This window comes from Lacerta agilis, chromosome 5, assembly GCF_009819535.1.
Source record: "Lacerta agilis isolate rLacAgi1 chromosome 5, rLacAgi1.pri, whole genome shotgun sequence".
Classification (NCBI taxonomy): Eukaryota; Metazoa; Chordata; class Lepidosauria; order Squamata; family Lacertidae; genus Lacerta; species Lacerta agilis.
Window position 1 is genome coordinate 61234062 of NC_046316.1, and position 17836 is coordinate 61251897.

General features: G+C 41.4%; 3 protein-coding genes across 7 annotated transcripts; 2 read left to right on the forward strand and 1 right to left on the reverse strand.

The window, feature by feature from the left end:
• Positions 1-1283: 1283 nt before the first annotated feature.
• FBXO45 (F-box protein 45) lies at positions 1284-6082 on the reverse strand. The gene is made up of 3 exons (XM_033150163.1): positions 5510-6082; positions 4160-4516; positions 1284-2708 (listed from the first exon to the last, which is right to left on the reverse strand). The coding sequence occupies exons 1-3, from the start codon at positions 5819-5821 to the stop codon at positions 2523-2525; spliced, it is 855 nt and encodes a 284-aa protein (XP_033006054.1). The 5' UTR covers positions 5822-6082; the 3' UTR covers positions 1284-2522.
• WDR53 (WD repeat domain 53) lies at positions 5577-11059 on the forward strand. 4 transcript variants are annotated; one of them, XM_033150162.1, is made up of 3 exons: positions 5577-5677; positions 7815-8305; positions 10310-11059. In XM_033150162.1, exons 2-3 carry the CDS (start codon positions 7826-7828, stop codon positions 10883-10885), a joined length of 1056 nt encoding a protein of 351 aa, XP_033006053.1. In that variant the 5' UTR covers positions 5577-5677; positions 7815-7825; the 3' UTR covers positions 10886-11059. The 4 variants fall into 4 exon arrangements, with proteins under 4 accessions (XP_033006053.1, XP_033006052.1, XP_033006051.1 ...); XM_033150161.1 differs by lacking the exon at positions 5577-5677 and adding an exon at positions 6086-6244; XM_033150160.1 differs by lacking the exon at positions 5577-5677 and adding an exon at positions 6296-6408.
• Positions 11060-13179: 2120 nt separating this feature from the next.
• Positions 13180-16274, forward strand: SMCO1 (single-pass membrane protein with coiled-coil domains 1). 2 transcript variants are annotated; one of them, XM_033150172.1, is made up of 3 exons: positions 13180-13475; positions 15139-15200; positions 15590-16274. In XM_033150172.1, the coding sequence occupies exons 2-3, from the start codon at positions 15148-15150 to the stop codon at positions 15972-15974; spliced, it is 438 nt and encodes a 145-aa protein (XP_033006063.1). In that variant the 5' UTR covers positions 13180-13475; positions 15139-15147; the 3' UTR covers positions 15975-16274. The 2 variants fall into 2 exon arrangements, with proteins under 2 accessions (XP_033006063.1, XP_033006062.1); XM_033150171.1 differs by having other exon boundaries at positions 15051-15200; positions 15590-16269.
• The last annotated feature ends 1562 nt before the right edge of the window (positions 16275-17836 follow it).

Here is a 17836-nt window from a genome sequence, read left to right on the forward strand (position 1 = left end):
GCACAGGGAGACTATATTACTCTAACAAATGCTTCTTTCCTTTTATTTTAGCTCATGCCATAGAATCTTGTAGTGATATATTTTATAGCATAGTATACAGTCAACGTTTTCTGGAAGTGATACATCTTTCCAAAATCATTCATTTCTTTGTAGTACCAGTGTTGAAATGATTCATTTGCTTAATTTTAGAAAGAGACCAGGAATGAACTTGCTAAGCGGCATACTACACATAGAACTAATATTTGAAAAACATTTATTCACACATGCAGACCTCAAATGCAATTCTGTGGAATCTGAACATGGAAAGAAAGTGAGGTGAAGATCTGGGAAAGCCTGAACAGCTGAGAACATGCAACATGGACTCCTCTGGTACAGTCACTGCCCTCTTTTTTGAATCCACATTTTATCCCTCACACTTTCAGCAGCCTCATAAAAGAGCCTCTTTCTGACTAGTGTGATGCTATCCACTACAGTCCTATGCCACCAACCAAAGAATACTAGCAGTCCCAAACCAATAATCAACCATAACTTCCTTCTGCTGCTTCTACAAGGAACCAAAGGGGTTTGGAAACAATAGTAAAGCAAGATGCATTAGTATGTCAAGATGGTAGGACAGGTAACATGATGGCTAAGCCTACAGCAAGGCTAGGTTGCTGGGAAGGTCACACAGCATGACCAATGTAGGTATTTTTAAGTATTGAGGACCAATGGCACTACCCAAGATACTGAATTGCCATTTTAAACCTTGCATGAAGCAAGAATGTATGCTTTAAGCTATTTTTAAAAAATACAAACATAGTGTTTAGCAGCTTTCCCCCGGCTTTAACAAAAATAAGAATGCCTGAGGGAATTGTTCTCTTTTGCACACCTAAGGAACTAAATGTCTGCGAGACCACATAATTCTGATTATGATGTAAGGAATGTAAACAATACCTCATTTCCTCCCAAAGGCCACAATCCTACACATACTTACCTAGGAGTACATCCCACTGAACATAGTGGGGCTTGCTTCTGAGGGGAAAAAATGTCCAGGACTGCACTGAAAGTGTTTTCTCACTCTACACTAAATAAATAGATGTCTAAGGCAGAACAAAATAGCACTTTAGTACCAAGAACCAGCCTGTGGACTTACACGATTAAGACATACAAGCTGTGCAGGATATGGATGCCAAAGAATGGGGAAATGCAGTTGCTCCATCATCTGAAGGTGCTTTCTTTATGCACAACAAATTAGCTTTGTAAAACGTTTCTCAGCCATTAATATAACCAAAGGGCAGACTCCATAATTGTGTCAGAAATTTGATTCCTGTTTGAAGTTCAATTTATTTACGCTAAAGATTGAAATATGTTAAAATATTTTTCTATGCAATTTTAACATAGTATTATTTAGGTAGTACTTTTGGAAACCTATTTTTCAAAATATTTAGTTACCGTAAATATGCAATACTTGCAATCTAATATCTATACTGGGAAGAGAGCAGTACATTTGGTAATAGACCAAAATGAAGGGTTGGGGTACTGCAGACCATAATGGGAACAACCCACCAAGCATGGCCACCCACAACCACAATACAATTCTGATTAAAATGGGTAAAGAGCAGCATTATTTGGTGGACAGCTCATAGTTTGCAAGATTAATTTTAAGTCTTACTTTACAAGGTGGATTGAAAGACATATGGTCATTTGCAACACACACTCACATTTTAAGTAAAACAAAAACACTCACGTTAGAAACTGACTTTATCCTTCCACCTGCACAGAATTTTCAGCTATCAAATCTAAAGCATTTTACAATAGACATTCACATGAGATGTTGTGCAGCAAAAGAAGTGCACTTGTATGTATGCTGTTCAACTGGACAGACACCAACACCTGTTATGTAGTGGGGGGGGGTTCCAATTAACAAAATTACATCCCAGGGAAAGCAACAGCAACCCTTTGTTTTGTTCTGTTTTTTTTTTAAGTGTTCTGTACAAACTGTCTTTAAAACACACTTTAACATAACTGCACAATGTTTTGCTCTGGAGAAGTGCAATACATTATACTCCTCATCACAATGAAAATACATTAAATAAAATCCAACCAATTTCAGTTACCTTTGGTAAAACATACTGGATCAAAGGCAGGAAGGAAACAAATAATTTTAAAAATGAAGTCTTTTTCACAGAACACACTACTTACAGGTCTCAGTCAGCTTTCCTTACCCACTTCTACACAGGAGTCCCTTAGGTATGTACAGGATTCCATTCTGCCACCTTTGCAGTGAAATCTTATGCAACATGCATGTGGTTAGCTGCCCATTCAACCAACTGCAACCCCCTGAGAATTTTTCTGGTCCGGCAGAAAAAGGAAAGGTAAAACTCTCTTCCGTACAGCTGGCCTTTTGGATCGCAAATTTTGGTTTTCCTTGATGTTTCTTGGATATGCATCCACACACTTCACTCATGCTTCCCTATTAACCCACATGCAAAGTTTCTCCATATTGTCAACTTGATGTTCATGTCCCAGTTAAAAACTAAATGTCATCCATCTAAAGGTTTTCCCAGATAAACTAACGTCACTTCAGTGTTTCCATAGACAGCAGACACTGCTGGATACAGACATGTCTTTGGCAGTCCTCGGAATGCAACTCCTAGAAACTCATAGCCTCGCTCAAAAGCCAAAGTCTTGTCTTCCATGTCCAGGATGACACGAATTCTCTCACCTATCTGTAAACAAAAATAAGATTGATTGAAGAAAAGGGATAATGAAAAAGACAAGACAAAGTGATGGAAAACAGATGCTGAGACAAAATAACTTGGGGGGGGGGGAGAAACACACACAATTAACATACAGAAAAGCCCTTCAAAGACATTTTCTGCTGATCAATGGTAAAGCTAAGATTCAGTCATGGGGCTTTGAACAACTACACTGCTTCACCAGAAATATTCCTCAATTTGATGCATGCCTTACTGAATTCAACTTGGCTAACTCCCAAATAAGTGAGGTTAGGGTAGAAGCCTTACCAGGGAGTAAGCCCCACTGAGCATATTGGGACGTATTTCCAAGTAAATGTGAGTAGAATTGTGCTTAAAACAGAATGTGTCAGTTTACTATGCAAAATTCTGGAATGTATAGCTCAGGGTGGTCCAACATGTGGCCCATGAGACCTTCTTTGGTGGTCTTTGCCCTCAGACCTGTTACTACTCTTCAGCGACTCTTCTGCCTTTCCTGTCCTGAAGAGCAGGAACTTCCTCCTCTTGCTTGCTGGTTGGTTGCTTCTCCCCTCAGCAGCAAATGAGCACATGAGAGTATATGTGATGGGGAGGGATGCTTGAAAACCCACCAATAGGAAGAGGGGGATCTGGGTGCCACATTTCCAGGTGTTTGAGGTCGCACCTTTTGATTGGTGGGCTGGCATGGCAACATGGAGCGGGAGGTGTGGCTGGCGCCTCTTTGAAGGAACAACAATAGTGATGGCAGAGAGAGACAGAGCAGAGCTGCCAGGACGGAAGGAGGCCGCAACACAGCCCAGGCTCAGCAGAGGCATGTTGTGCGGCCAGCCAGCAGGAGGGATGTGGCGGGGCCTCTCTGCTCAGGACTCTGTGGGCTGCCCCTTGCCATGGAGGCTTTGCTGCTGCCCTGTTTGACAGATGGGGAGGGGCTGCCTGCCTGCCAGGGACTGCAAGGGGTCTGACTACATTACCCTTGGGGGTTCCCTTCCAACTCTACAGATCCTTCCCCCCTCAGTCAACAACTGGCCTGAAGAGGCTGTGCGGGAGGTGGGGTGGGGAAGCAGGATAGATGGTGGTGGCTGTAGTGACTGGCTGGCAGGTGAGGAGGATGAGGCAGCTGTTGCCTGCCCTACCACCCCACCTTATGCTGTCTTCTTCTCCATGGGCTAGAAGTCTTCTAAAATTATTTTATTTTGATTTATATCCTCCTCTTGCTTGCTGAGGGACTCAATCTATCAATTGTGTATTTCATTATATATATTCAATTAAATATATTAATTGCTTACATTAAATATATTAACTATATTGTGTACTCTTTAATTTACAATATGGAAATTTAATTCAGTGTGTGGCTCTGGAGGCGCACTTGGTCTAAGTGGTTGGACCGCCCTGGCATAGCTCTTCACAGATCCAACAGTCTTGTATACATTCCAGGTTTCACTCACTTGATATTTAGGGGCATTGTTGCACTGGGGGAAGCTGCCATTGACCTCTCCATTATGTAACAAGTTGTTGTCCACCAAATTCCAGCCCCAGCTCTGGTCATCACTGCCCAGGAGTGCCACATAGCCTTGACACTGCATGGGAGCTCGTTTTGTAGCAATCCCAATTACTGCTACTGTGCCAAGAGGGCCTTCCCACCAGACTTCCCAAGCATGACGGCCTTCACTGAAACCAATCTTGGTCCTTGCTCCATCTGTACTCTGTGCAATGGGATTCCGATGCAAAGTAAATCCATTCTTCTTAATGTAGACATTCCTAGAACAATCATTGGTGCTGAAAGCGTGCTGAAAGGCGCGCACCTGGAACAGAAGGTATTTTTTTTTAAAGCAATGCTGGAAATAAGATTACTAAACTAGGCAAGGCTATTAAGATATCAGCAGCAGCAACTCTACACACCTATTCTTAATAAGGCACGGTAAACCCAAATATACCGGTATGTATAATTAGCCTATCTGTGAAAGAATGCCACCCAAAGTAAGAATGCGTTGTGATTTCACAACCTCAGTCCTCACCACCTGCCCAGCTGGGCTAGTATTGGCTACCTGGCTCAACATAGAAAAACAGGCCTGCCAAGGTCTTTTGGAAACAGAGCAAGCGGGAGAAAAGCATCATTTAAACAGCAGTTATTCCAGGCATGCTGGAAGAAGGCATCAACCCCCCCCCCGGGGGGGGGTCCTCAATCCAGCTCCCAAGATGGTATCTTATTGAGCATTATACCCTTCTGCAGCTCCTACCATGCAAAGCATCTGGGCCATAGACAGCAGCTGGAAAGAGGAACCACATCCAAACAACATGTACTCAATGAGTGTTTCCACCACACTGGTATGCATATATACATGTGCAATTGGGGGGGGGGGGATGAGGACAGATGCAGGTTGCATTTTACTGGAGCTAGCAAACAGCCCAGAATCGGTGCCAGAGTTCTGCCTTGGAACAAAGTACTGTAATAAGCAGCCAGTGCTTTTGAGCATGTGCCTTAGTGCCTCTCTTTCTCACTCTCTCAAACACAAAACGGAACAATTTTCTCTCCTCCCCGCACATCTGGGTTTAAGAAGAAAGAGGTCCGTCTCACAAAACACAGGAGACAAGACCCACGGCACCTCCAGTATCTTTTCTCGTGCAAGGGATGCAGGGGCAGAGAAAGGTACCCAGATTATATTTTTATTTATTAATTTATTTTTATATTCCATATCTATCTATCTATCTATCTATCTATCTATCTATCTATCTCCTGGGTTTCCTCGCGCGCGCAAAAAGGAGGGTCGCTCCCTCCCGTGAGGGGCCATCCTGACCTTGCCCTTGTAGGTGGGTACGTTGCAGAGGATGTCGGTGCGCAGCGCCTCCTCCGCCAGGCTGCGAGCGGCCAGGCTCCGCCACACCTCGCTGTTCTCGTCGCCGTGCAGGACGCGGCACCACAGCTTGCACACCAGCGCGCAGCTCCGCAGCTCCCGCAGCTCCAGGTAGGAGAAGACGAACTCGAGCACCCGCCCGGGAAGCCGCCAGCCCCCCGCATTAGCAGCCGTAGCGGCGGCAGCAGCAGCAGCAGCCGCAACAACCACCGAGCTCGGCGCTCCTCCTCCTCCTCCGCCGGCAGCCGCCGCCATAACCTCCGGGCGACCACCGAGTCCTCGCGTCCCGCGGCGCGCGCACGCCTCGCCAACCGACCGCCCCGGCCCAGGCAAAGGCGGTGCGAGGCCGCGAGCCCACCAGGCAGCCAACCGGCCAATCCGGCTCACGCCGTCAGCGAAGGAAGGAAGGGAGGCGGCGCAGCCGACGCTCGACGTCCTTCCCACCAGCTGCCGGCAAGTGCGGGCGGAAGTGAAAGCTTTAGCTTGTGCCTGAGCTGGGCCTGAAGAGACGTCGGAGAAAGTGCTGTCTTTCCCCCATCACTGCCTCTTCGGTTCGCGGTTGGAGGAGCAGTGAGACGAATTTAGGTTTCCTGCCGCGGGTCTCTCCGACTGCGGAACTTTTATTCGCTTTTTGTTACTACTATTGTCGCGGTGGTGATTGAGAGCTAGGCCCTGAAGGTGAGCCAACCATGTTGGGTAAGGGCAGAGCTGTCAAGGGGGCTTCTCTAAATCCATGCGCGAGAACCTCACCTGTTAATGTAAAGGGGGGGGGGTGATAATAGGGTGACGTAATTTCTCTTCGCCGGAAGAGGACACTGTCGCATGGAGAGACGGCGGGACGGGTAAGCCTGTTTGAGGTAATTCGGTTATTTTTTGGCCTCCTCGGTATTAAAATACAGCAGTAGGGTGGCTTGGCTTGAGGCTGTCACCCTATTGCGTATTTATTTGGCAATAAGTCGTACTGAAGTGGTGTAGGGCTGGACTGGAGGGCGTGTTTCTGACTGGTTTGGTCCTCATAGCTATGAAGAATGCTCACCCATCTCCCTGTTTTCACGCCTTTTCTTTTCCTTCCCCCACCCTTCACCGAATGTTTCTCTAGTCCGGAGTATTGTTTGAAGGCGCTTTGCCCGTCTTTCCTTGTCAGTACTGGTCTGGGCTAGTCAAATGCCAACCACTTCTCTGCCTCCACTTGACACCCTTGTGATGATTAATGTTCGTCTGTTAATCCGTATAGAATGTTCCTAAGCATATTTATGAAAAAGTAGTAGTAGTAGTAGTAGTAGTAGTAGTAGTAATAATAATAATAATTAATTCATTTCCCCAGCCACTCTGGGCGGCTCCCAACAGAATATTAAACAGAATAAAACTTCAAACATTAAAAACTTCCCTAAACAGGGCTGCCTTCAGATGTCTTCTAAAAGTCAAATAGTTGTTTATTTCCTTGACATCTGGTGGGAGGGCATTCCACAGGGCGGGCACCACCACTGAGAAGGCCCTCTGCCTGGTTTCCTGTAATCTCACTTCTTGCAGTGAGGGAACCGCCAGAAGGCCCTCAGCACTGGACCTCAGTGTCTGGGCTGAATGATTGGGGTGGAGACACTCCTTCAGGTATACTGGGTCATCTCCAGGGAGTTAAATACATACTAAGGAATACCATTTATTTTCAAAGACTTTCTTTCAAAGAACAGACAAACTGAGCTTTGTTTTCCAAAATGCCATGCTAGGAACTTACTGTCAGTGATTTACTTTTCTTCGATCCTATTTTGCCATTCAGGTTTCTGACTGCAGTTCTCTGTTAGTGCTATACATATTCATCGTGGGTACATTAGTAAACCAGATGAACTGTTGTGGGCACCGCTTATGCTTGGTTGTGGTGCCCATATCACAGTGTATTCTGTTGGCTAGTGCAGAATGTTCCTTTCAATAGGAAAAGGATCCTGTGGTGCCAGGGAAGGCATCTGTGATTTCATGTATACTAGCAGGTGCCATGTTGGCAAGCTTTGCTATAAACCAATTGATTGAAGAGAACAGAGGTGTATATTGCATGCCTAAACACATGTCCTCTCATTTAAACAAAATCAGACTGATACTTAAAGTTGTTTTGGTTCTAGGATTATAAATTATGGTTTCAAATGTGGCATTAAAACATACATTCTGTCCATGCAATGAAGTGATGCATCCTGCATCTTTTGAGGAATTAGCTATACCAGAAACAACTTCTGTCTAATCAAGTGTTTGTGTTTTTCAGACTCTCCTACTATGGCGGAGAAGTGGGCCAATGGACACTCTTCTTCAATATTATGTTTGAATGTGAACAAAGATGGTCTGTTGGCTTCAGGAGCAGAAGGAGGGGAGCTAACCATCTGGAGTGAGGAAGGGACTCCATTAGAACACACACTTCTCCAGAAAGCTGATGATGTCACCAGTGTTGTGTTTTCTCCCACCTGTTCCAAAAGACTATATGCTTCTCATGGAGAGACTGTTAGCATTTTGGATACTAGATGTCTCAAAGAGCCAGTTGAACATTTCCATGTAAATGATGAAGAGATCAATTGTCTTTCAGTAAATGAAACAGATAGCTTATTAAGTGCTGCAGACGATTCTGGAGTAATAAAGATAATTGATCTGGAAAGCAAGAAGTTAAGCCGTTGCCTTAGACGACACTCAAATATTTGTGCATCTGCTGTGTTTCGCCCTCAAAGACCTCAAAGCCTTCTTTCATGTGGTCTGGATATGAAGGTGATCAGCATAAAATGAAAGCTTCCTATAGGGCACATACCAGCAGTGATCTTTGATACATGTTTCTTTCCTCTCCTACTATATGTTAATTTTTCTATGAGCCTCCTGTGGCATTAGATGAAGTAATCCTCCTGTATATGTATTGATCAGGAATTTATATAGTCCCTTGTGAAAGACAGTGTGAGTGCCAGCCAAGGTAAAACAAGCAGGCAAGATAAAAAGGAATCATTCTTGAAAAGTTGGCTTCCAGGGAGCCCCAGTATCAATTAAATGGCTAAATCAAATGCTGAAGTAGATTAACAGAGGGGACATATTAAGTAATAAAGAATACATCTGAGGGTGAGCAAAGTGCCCTTATGCCACTGAGTATAGAGCAAATCCCAATTTATTGGGTTTTTATGCTATATTAAGCCCTGGCATTTCTCTTTATAGAGATATCCAGGTTCATCGTCTTAAATTTCTGCTGTGTGAGAAGTTTCTTCAAGTTAGTGTAGTGATTAAACGTCTTGATTATGCATGTAGAGAAGTAAAAATGCAAGAATATTATGGCTAAAGGTAAAGGGACCCCTGACCATTAGGTCCAGTTGCAGATGACTCTGGGGTTGCGGTGCTCATCTCGCTTTATTGGCCGAGGGAACTGGCGTACAGCTTCTGGGTCATGTGGCCAGCATGACTAAGCCGCTTCTGGCGAACCAGAGCAGCGCACAGAAACGCTGTTTACCTTCCCGCCAGAGTGGTACCTATTTATCTACTTGCTCTTTGACGTGCTTTCGAACTGCTAGGTTGGCAGGAGCGGGGACCAAGCAACGGAAGCTCACCCCGTTGTGGGGATTCGAACCGCCAACCTTCTATCGACATGCCCTAGGCTCTATGGTTTAACCCACAGCGCCACCCGCGTCCCATATTATGGCTATGTTTCCAATCTCCAAACAGTGACCTAGAGATCGGGAACGTGTTGCAGGCTGTCATGGTCCCTGCTTCCCTATTATGCATAGATTCCCCTCTCTTTTCCACAATTTGTGGTATTCGTTATATTCAGATTCAGCAAACTAAGATTAGCATTCACAGAGGGCATCTCCTCCAAAACATGGTTTGAAGCAGGTTGGCACACAGTGTTTGGAGGCAAATCTGGTAGTGCTAACCTGTATTTTGTTAGATTCTGATATTGTTTTAAACCATAGTTATCACAAGAAAGGAGATGAAGAATTTGGAGTTGAAGAAACGTGAGCGTAGCATATTCTCTATCTTCAAATTAATGACCTGAAATGTGGTGGTTGATGAACCAAGGAGTCCTGAATCACACAAGCAAATTACGATGCAATTTGAACCATGTCTACTCAGAAATAAGTTATGTGGGATTCAAAGGGACTTACAGATAAGTGAGATAAGGATTGCAGTCTAATTTGGTTTTTGCAGAAGCCAATTCTATTTTAACCAACACCCATCTATAATAAAAGCAGTATTAAACTATTTAAAATGAATTATGGTATACATCTTTCAGTTCTTAGTTTCTATAATGAGGCTTCTGATTTAAGAAAGAAATAATTTTTGCTCAGTTTTTGGTTACTGGTCATTGTAATTAATACAACATAGAGGTCTGGGTGTTGTCACAGGAATGCTGATGAAGTTTTCACAGGTTAGATAATGCAACATTTTGAGAACCTGTTTCTTTGGCACAAGGTAATTTGTTCAGCTTGGTAGATGGATATAATAAAACAAATGTAGTAAAAGTACTCTTAAGAAATCTTTTGTATAATTTGTTTAAAGGTTCTCAAAGCTTAACAGTGAAACATGCTACTATATAAATGATAGTAAACTGTTTTTTCCTCTTGATTTATAGACACAGGGAAGCATCACTTGGTGACAGCTATCTCAATTTATGACTCTGGGAATAGAACAACATAAAGGAAACAAAATTGTGTGCAAATAGGAACATGAACTCATTTAGTGTGTGCTAGTATATGCTGTATACAAAGAAATAATTCTGATTTGTTCTATTTGAAGGTTATGATGTGGAACTTGCAGAAAGCTCGCCCTCTGTGGATTGTGGACTTGCAAGAGGAGGAAGTCAATGAACATTCAACTGGTCAGCTTTTTAATCCTCCATTGGCCCATTCCTTGTCTGTTTCTGCTTGTGGCAATGTTTTTGGCTGTGGAGCTGAAGATGGAAAAATCAGAATCTTTAGGGTAACAGGTACCAAGTTTGAGCAGGAGGCAGCATTTAAGGGCCACTCCTTAGCAGTGTCACAGGTTTTCTTTCTACCAGAAGCCTACCGGTTCATTACAGGAGGAAATGATGGCAGAGTGTTGTTGTGGGATGTCAGCAATGAACTAGGAAAACAGAAGAGTCCAGTCAAATCCATCCACAGAAGGAGAACTAGGATGCCCAACACCACCAAGAAACTTGACAAAGTAAATGCAGAGTGTTCAAATGAGCATGTGCCAATTTTACCAAAACTAACGATTGAACATGGAGAGAAGGTGAACTGGATTTCATATGCAGAGATTAAAGGCTCTAGAAGAATACTGGTTGCTGATCAGAGTACCAGTATATCAGTCTATCCTATTGCTGAACCTTAGACATGCCTTGGCCTAACCGTTTGTTTGATGCACCACCTTTATTACCCCCAATGTGTTTTAAACCAACTGCAGCCTTTCTGTATATTGCTAAAAATATTTATTTTAGGAGTGGATAAAGTTTAATTCATTGTATCAGTAACGGGATATCTTATGATAAACCAGATACTGTATTAACTTGCTGATGAGTTTGAAATAAAATTCAGTTGTGGATGTGTGTGTGTGTGTGTATAACTTTTTGACAAGCGGAAAAAATTGCATATTGGTACATGCTATTGTAAGTTCCATTGCCATCAGAAGACTTTCAAAATAACTTGTGCTTATGATTTAACTTTGATTTCCAGATCCCTTCATGCACACTTAAGTCAGCTGAACTACATCTACCCAGTATTTGGATTTAAGTTTTAATGTATAATTTATCCATGAGTATGCCTGAATTTGTCCATGGTGGATCCTAGAAGTTGTATTTTCCTCTATTGTGGTTCAAAAGCAAAAAGCTGACTCCAAGGAATCCTTAAGTGTTAAATTATGCAGCATAATCTAGGTTTCTTCTATGAAGAAATCAAACATGAGTTCCTAAATAATTTTTTCAACCTATTGTTACATACTGTTATCAAAAAATGTTCTCAGTATGCCCAGGTTTAGATACTTCTGCCTAGTTTATTTACATTAATATTCTTTTGCTGTTATTAAATCACAACTCCTTACATTTTACTTTTACTACACAAACTGAAAATGTAAGTTTTAAAAGAAAAAAACCAATATGCTAAATTTTCTGCCAACAAAAGCAACTTTCCTTTTATCAGGGAAGTATTTCTTTCATAGCATAGTGATTCCTGGCTCATTCTCATCCTTTTGTTTGTAAGAGCAGAAGGTGTGATAGATACAGTACTGACAACTGTATGGTACAAGGGATAGTAACAGTATACTGTACTATAAAATCCTGGGTTTCTTCTTGGTCTTTTCACATTTATGGAGAATAAAGCTTTCACTGATAAGGCTTTTGTGAGATCTGTGTATACAAATGGTGACTTAAACCTTTTATAAGAGCCTGATATTTCTGGTCATTTTCTGTAATGTAGGAAGTTTTGGATGATTAGAACAATAAACAAAAGTGTTAACTTTTGCTTTTGCCACAGTACCAAACTTATGGGTATGCAATTGTGAAGAAGGTGAAGGGACCCCTGACCATTAGGTCCAGTCGTGTCCGACTCTGGGGTTGCGGCGCTCATCTCGCTCTATAGGCCAAGGGAGCCGGCGTTTGTCCGCAGACAGCTTCCGGGTCATGTGGCCAGCATGACAAAGCTGCTTTCTGGCGAACCAGAGCAGCGCACGGAAACGCCGTTTACCTTCCCGCAGGAGCAGTCCCTATTTATCTACTTGCACTTTGATGTGCTTTCGAACTGCTAGGTGGGCAGGAGATGCAATTGTACTGGTATCTTAAAATGGCAGGTAGGCATTGACCATGCTATTCAAATCAGCAAACTCTGGTTTAGAGGGTAAGCCATGCATTTCAAGTATGGAGTGCTAGAATACAGTTTGTCAATCTGGATTATTTAGCAAACATGGAATGACAAACTGAAAATGAAGCTGTGTGCTTGAGGGGAAGAGGAGGTACACAAACCTGCAGTTCATTTCTAAACCTCTAAGCAATGGTTTGAGGGATTGGATGAACTGAGACATTGAATTATATAGCAAACATTTCCTGTGCCCAAAATATTTACCTATTTGATATAAACTGCCATATATTCTGAGCAAATTGCTGCACAGTTTTGGAACCACTACATACAGTATTTGTCCCTGCTCTGCATGCTATACGAACGAATGTCTTATAGGTTAAGTACCTGCTTCTTGGAACATACTTTGTCTTCTGGTTCTAATAACAGAATACAGAAGTCATTTGTACTCTTGTATCGACCAGAGGACAAATGAGATACATGCATCTATAAATAGCTAGTTTTTATTTACTTTAAAACAGATGTGTTCCTTTCGCATGTTTCGTGTATGCATAGGTATAGATATGTATATGTAAGGGATGGCAATTTCTTCATACATGTTCTCTTTGTACCTGATGTGACTCATGTATATTGCTACAGATGGGTATTGGGAGCTGAACAGCAATTTACCATAAACAATGTAAATGAAAAGAGATGTATTTAAAATGGGTGGCATCATTAATATTTTAAATACATAAAGATTGAAGCAATAAGCTGCTGTACCTTCCACATAGCAACCCAATATGAATCTAAACATAGATAGAAAATGAGTAACAGGTTAGTGTAGTTTGTGTGAAAATAATTCATTTACTGTACCTTCATGTAAGCAAGAGAAACTGTCACAACTGATCTGCTGTGGTTCAATAAACAACGTGCTTGTGGGCATGTGTTAATAAGCTAAACTTGGATGTCCTGGCTGGCTATAAAAAGATTTAAGTGAAAATTGACCTTCAGCACAAGTTGGAACTCCTGTTATATGTTTGCTGTCTGCTGCAAAAGAGAAGCTAGCCAACGTTTAAACATATGATTCTTTTTCTCTCACTGAAGATGGCCAGAGAAGCTATATCACTGTGTGCTCTGAACAAGACATTAAACAGGTTGTGAAGGGGAAACCAATCTGCTTTGTTGGGGATAGATTGTGAGAAACAGCAAGAAAAAATCACACCTTATAAATTAGATGTTTATAATATTGATACTGTTTTTCTGCCTGATGAATCTCCAAGGCAGCTAACAAAAAGTGATATAAAATACATTATTTTGGAAGGCAGCAGTTACTACCTTTATATAGTAACTGCCTTTATATGTCTGGATGATGGTGGAAAATGTCTACTGTCCAAGCCTTAAATACTGTATTGTTGAATATGCTGTTACATATTCTTTTATTTCTAATGAAATTATATAAATAATTAAAATATTAATGACTTGGTTTGCAGAGTTTACAGTGTTTCTTCTTTACTCTTTTAAACACCACCAGGTGTTTATTTTTGGACTGGGACTCTGCACACGTATACTGTATTTAGATATAAATGCCCATGGGTTAACATTTTGGTAAATGTATTTAGGACTGAAGTTTTTGTATGTGTTACAATATGCATCAATTATCTTTGCAGTAATTCAAGGTTAGGGAATTGTTTCCATATTATATGCTGTTTAAAAAGTGGTTAGCCTGTGATCAAGACTAAAACATGGCTTTCCATGTGGCTTTGATTCTGGTTTTTCTATAATTAATAATAATAATAATAATTTATTACTTATACCCCACCCATCTGGCTGGGCAGCTTCCAACAAGAGATTAAAAATACATTAAAACATCAGTCATTAAAAATCAACTTAAGAATCAAATTAAGTTGGAATGCACTTGCATGCTCACTGTGTTATGCATAAGACTTTGTAAGTTTTGGACCCACATCTCTGGAACGTCCCTATTGCGCTACCATTTGAAGAGTACCATCTAATGTTGATTTGCTGTACCCAATGCTATTTTTCTAGAAAAATTGGTGCTCAGCATGAATGCCTCCCTTGTTCTCTTATAATGGCAATGGCGTCCACCTGAGAGGTGGCGGAACTGAGTTCCAGTGAGTTCTGGCTGAAAAAAAAGACCTGGTTATATCCCAAGCAATGAATAAAATTCTAGTTCTTAAAGGGTCTGTGAATAAATGAAAAAAAAATGTGATGCTGAAAACTAATTCCCTTTCAAAGGGACCTGATGTTAAGATACCTATGAAATAATTGATCACTTGAAACTGAATAGTATGTCCTTTATTCTCCTGTAGTTCTACATTAAATCTATGTATAAAAGGCAGTGAATAAAAACTCTGTTGTGTACACAATGGTGTACATATTTGCTTGAAAATAAATGTGAGCTCAGTATGATTTGCTCCCAGATAAGCACGCTTAGCATTGTAGATTTAATATTCCTTAGTATCATCTGCTTTGTGATAAGTTCAGTTCTTTCACAGTGGCAGCAGCCATAATGCAATACAGTACTGTACAGAGTTTAACATGCTTCCTGATGGCAGAAAGTGTATTGCTCCAGAGCCATACGCTGATTAAATTCATCAAGTGATTACAATCAACCTGTAGATATGAGTCTCGGGATATGCAACAGAAGTGGAGACTCCTGACTAACGTATTCTGACTTTTAATAACTTCTGGCTTTTAAATCGTAACAGAGTGGAGAACAAACTGCAGACTTTAGAGGGTCAGTTTACAGTGCTAGACTCTAGCATTCAGAAATTAACAGAGAAGTTTGAGTTTCAGACTACAGTAATGGAGCATCAGTTCGACCAGGATGAAATGTGGTCATCACTGCTAGAAGACAGGTGAGAAAGAAAAACCAAGGGCAAAAAATCTAATAAAAGTTTTAATAATATTAACTTGGCTGTAAAGTGCCTGATAATGGTATCATAAGATTGTAACCATCACTTAATAGGTTTAACATATGGGCAACACATGAACATGTAGTGATTGATGATTTTAATTTATAATGATGGAATATTGGGAGAGAAATAATTCCATTTAGGACTTCTGATTAATCTTGAAAACTTTCAAACTTTATGTCCAAAATGTAAACCTAAACATCGACTTAGCCTTAGTTTTAGGGAATTACATCAAATAAACATTTTAGGATTGGGCTTAATTATCACAAACATGGTTTCTTTTGGCTCGAATTAAATTTCCACTGGTCCAATAATTCTTTATCTTCTTGCAGATTCTCTTCTGTGGAGGTAAATCTTTTCTACAGCTACATTTGTGAAACTATTAGCTGCTTACATTCTGAAGTTGTAGAAATGCTACCAGATCTGGCAAAAGCCCTGCCTACTCTGTCATCTGTTCTGAGGCGAAAAGGCAGAAACCAAAGAATTAGGCTGGCCTGGGAGTCTGTACTGGAGAAACTCGGGCTGCAAGAAGGAGATGTTAAAGCCCTCTGTGCATTTTTCATTACAAATTGCCACGATGCCTGCTATTATACTGCTGATCAAAGGCAAGATTATGCCAATGACATCAGCTCTATTATAAACAACGTGGTGAAGAACCAGCTGCTTCAGCGCAGTCTGCTGTCTGCTATTCGAGTAGTGGAATACAGAAAAAACTGAACATGCTTGCAAAGAACAAGAGACACACCCTAAAGGATAATAACCGAGAAACAAATTATCTCCAAAACTGCTTATAACTGGAAAGTAGATTTATGCAAGACTTCCTCTCAGTATTCACCCCATCTTTAACTGAGAAAAGTAGCACTGTACTGGCCCAATTCACAGAGAAGTTGTACGGATTATGAAGATTGCAAATGTGAAGCATGACTAAAGCTATGCATTATTATTATTACTACTATGAACAACTCCCATTTTGCTCCTATCTTTGGAAATCTATCATCCAGATCCTACAGTAGAGTATACGGTAATCTTAAAGTTCCCATTTTTTGGTTTCTCACATGAAATGCAGGGCCCATTCTTGAGAGGCAGGCATAATTGCATATATCACAAACATGTCTTGGTGCAAATGTGATGTACATATTTGCTGGGTCCTGCTGCATACTTCAGGGAGTGCCTCCCAATTTGTTGATCAATTTTCTCACAGTAAAAAGGGGGGTATGCAGAGGAAGGCCTCCTCAGGCGATTTTTTTAAATGCATAGGCCTACTTCACTTGCAACCTCAAGTGCACTAAGCCATCTATGATTGGCCATAATTAGCTTGACTTTTGTTCATTATGTATACCCTCATAGTTCCTATGCTTTGTTTTGCCGTTTAGATACATAGCTGCATGTTGTTATCTTCTCTGTTACCAATGTGGTTAAAAGTTAGTCACCATGTCTTATTCAGCCCCTTTTAGTTTTAAAAGCAAATTGACCTCAGAGCACACTCTACTTCTAATATGTACTGTTTGCACCCGATGAAATCACAAACTGCTCAATAAAGCGATTCATAGTTTAAAGAAAGTATTATACACACTTGTGTATGGCTGGGCTGCAACACTTTATTATTAGCCATTTTCAGTGTCTCTTCATCAGCAGAAACTACTTAAGTTTTGTTTGGAGCATAAAATGGGTAAGGGGTAATCTATGAAACACACCTAGGGCATACCTTTACATATCCATTTATATATGCTGCCACATGACATGACATGACATTCTCTATGGGTTAAATTAATATAACTGAAATAGATCAATTTTAAAAACTAAAGGAGAGGAGGGGAGATGATGACAACATGGCTTCCCGGGGAGGGGGGCTGAAAATCTCATTTTCTCCTGCTCATACAGCTCTAACTAGACTGCATAATAATTTAAAAGAACAGAAAGGTATTCAGTGGGTACCAAAACACCCAAGATGGCATCAAGTTGGTCTCTATGAGAAAAACATTCCATAGCTAGGTGGTACTACTGAAAAGCAATTTTCTTCATCCGGAAGAGGCCAGGGCTGGCCTATGCATGAGGCAAGGTGAGGCAACTGCCTCAGGTGGCAGGATCCAGAGAGGCAGCAAATCCCGCTGTTGATTTTTCTTCCCTCTCTTGCTCCAGATGTAGATCTTCTCTCATCCTTTCTTTCCTGGTGGGTAGGGGAGTGCTATTTTGGGGTACAGCCTGCTTTCCCTAATGAGGCCTCCCGCCACTGGTGCCCTTCCACTGTCTGGATTCCGTTCTTAGACAGAGGTAAAGTTCGCAAACCCAGGCACTACTTCTGGTTTTGCTGAGTTCATAAACCGAATCGTTCATAAGCAGAAATATTCTTAAACCGAGGTACTACTGTATGCCTCTGAAGAGGATCAAGCTCTGTGCCCATTTCCATCACAGAAGGAACTCTTTCAGGTAAGCTGGTCCCAAGCCGCTTATTGCATTTATATACAACTCCCCCCCCCCCAGGACCTTATGGTCCTCCAAACTCCTCTTAATCTAAAAACCCTGTCTAGATATAATTAACTGCAATCTTAAAAAGCAAATGGTTGGTTTGCTTTCTAAGT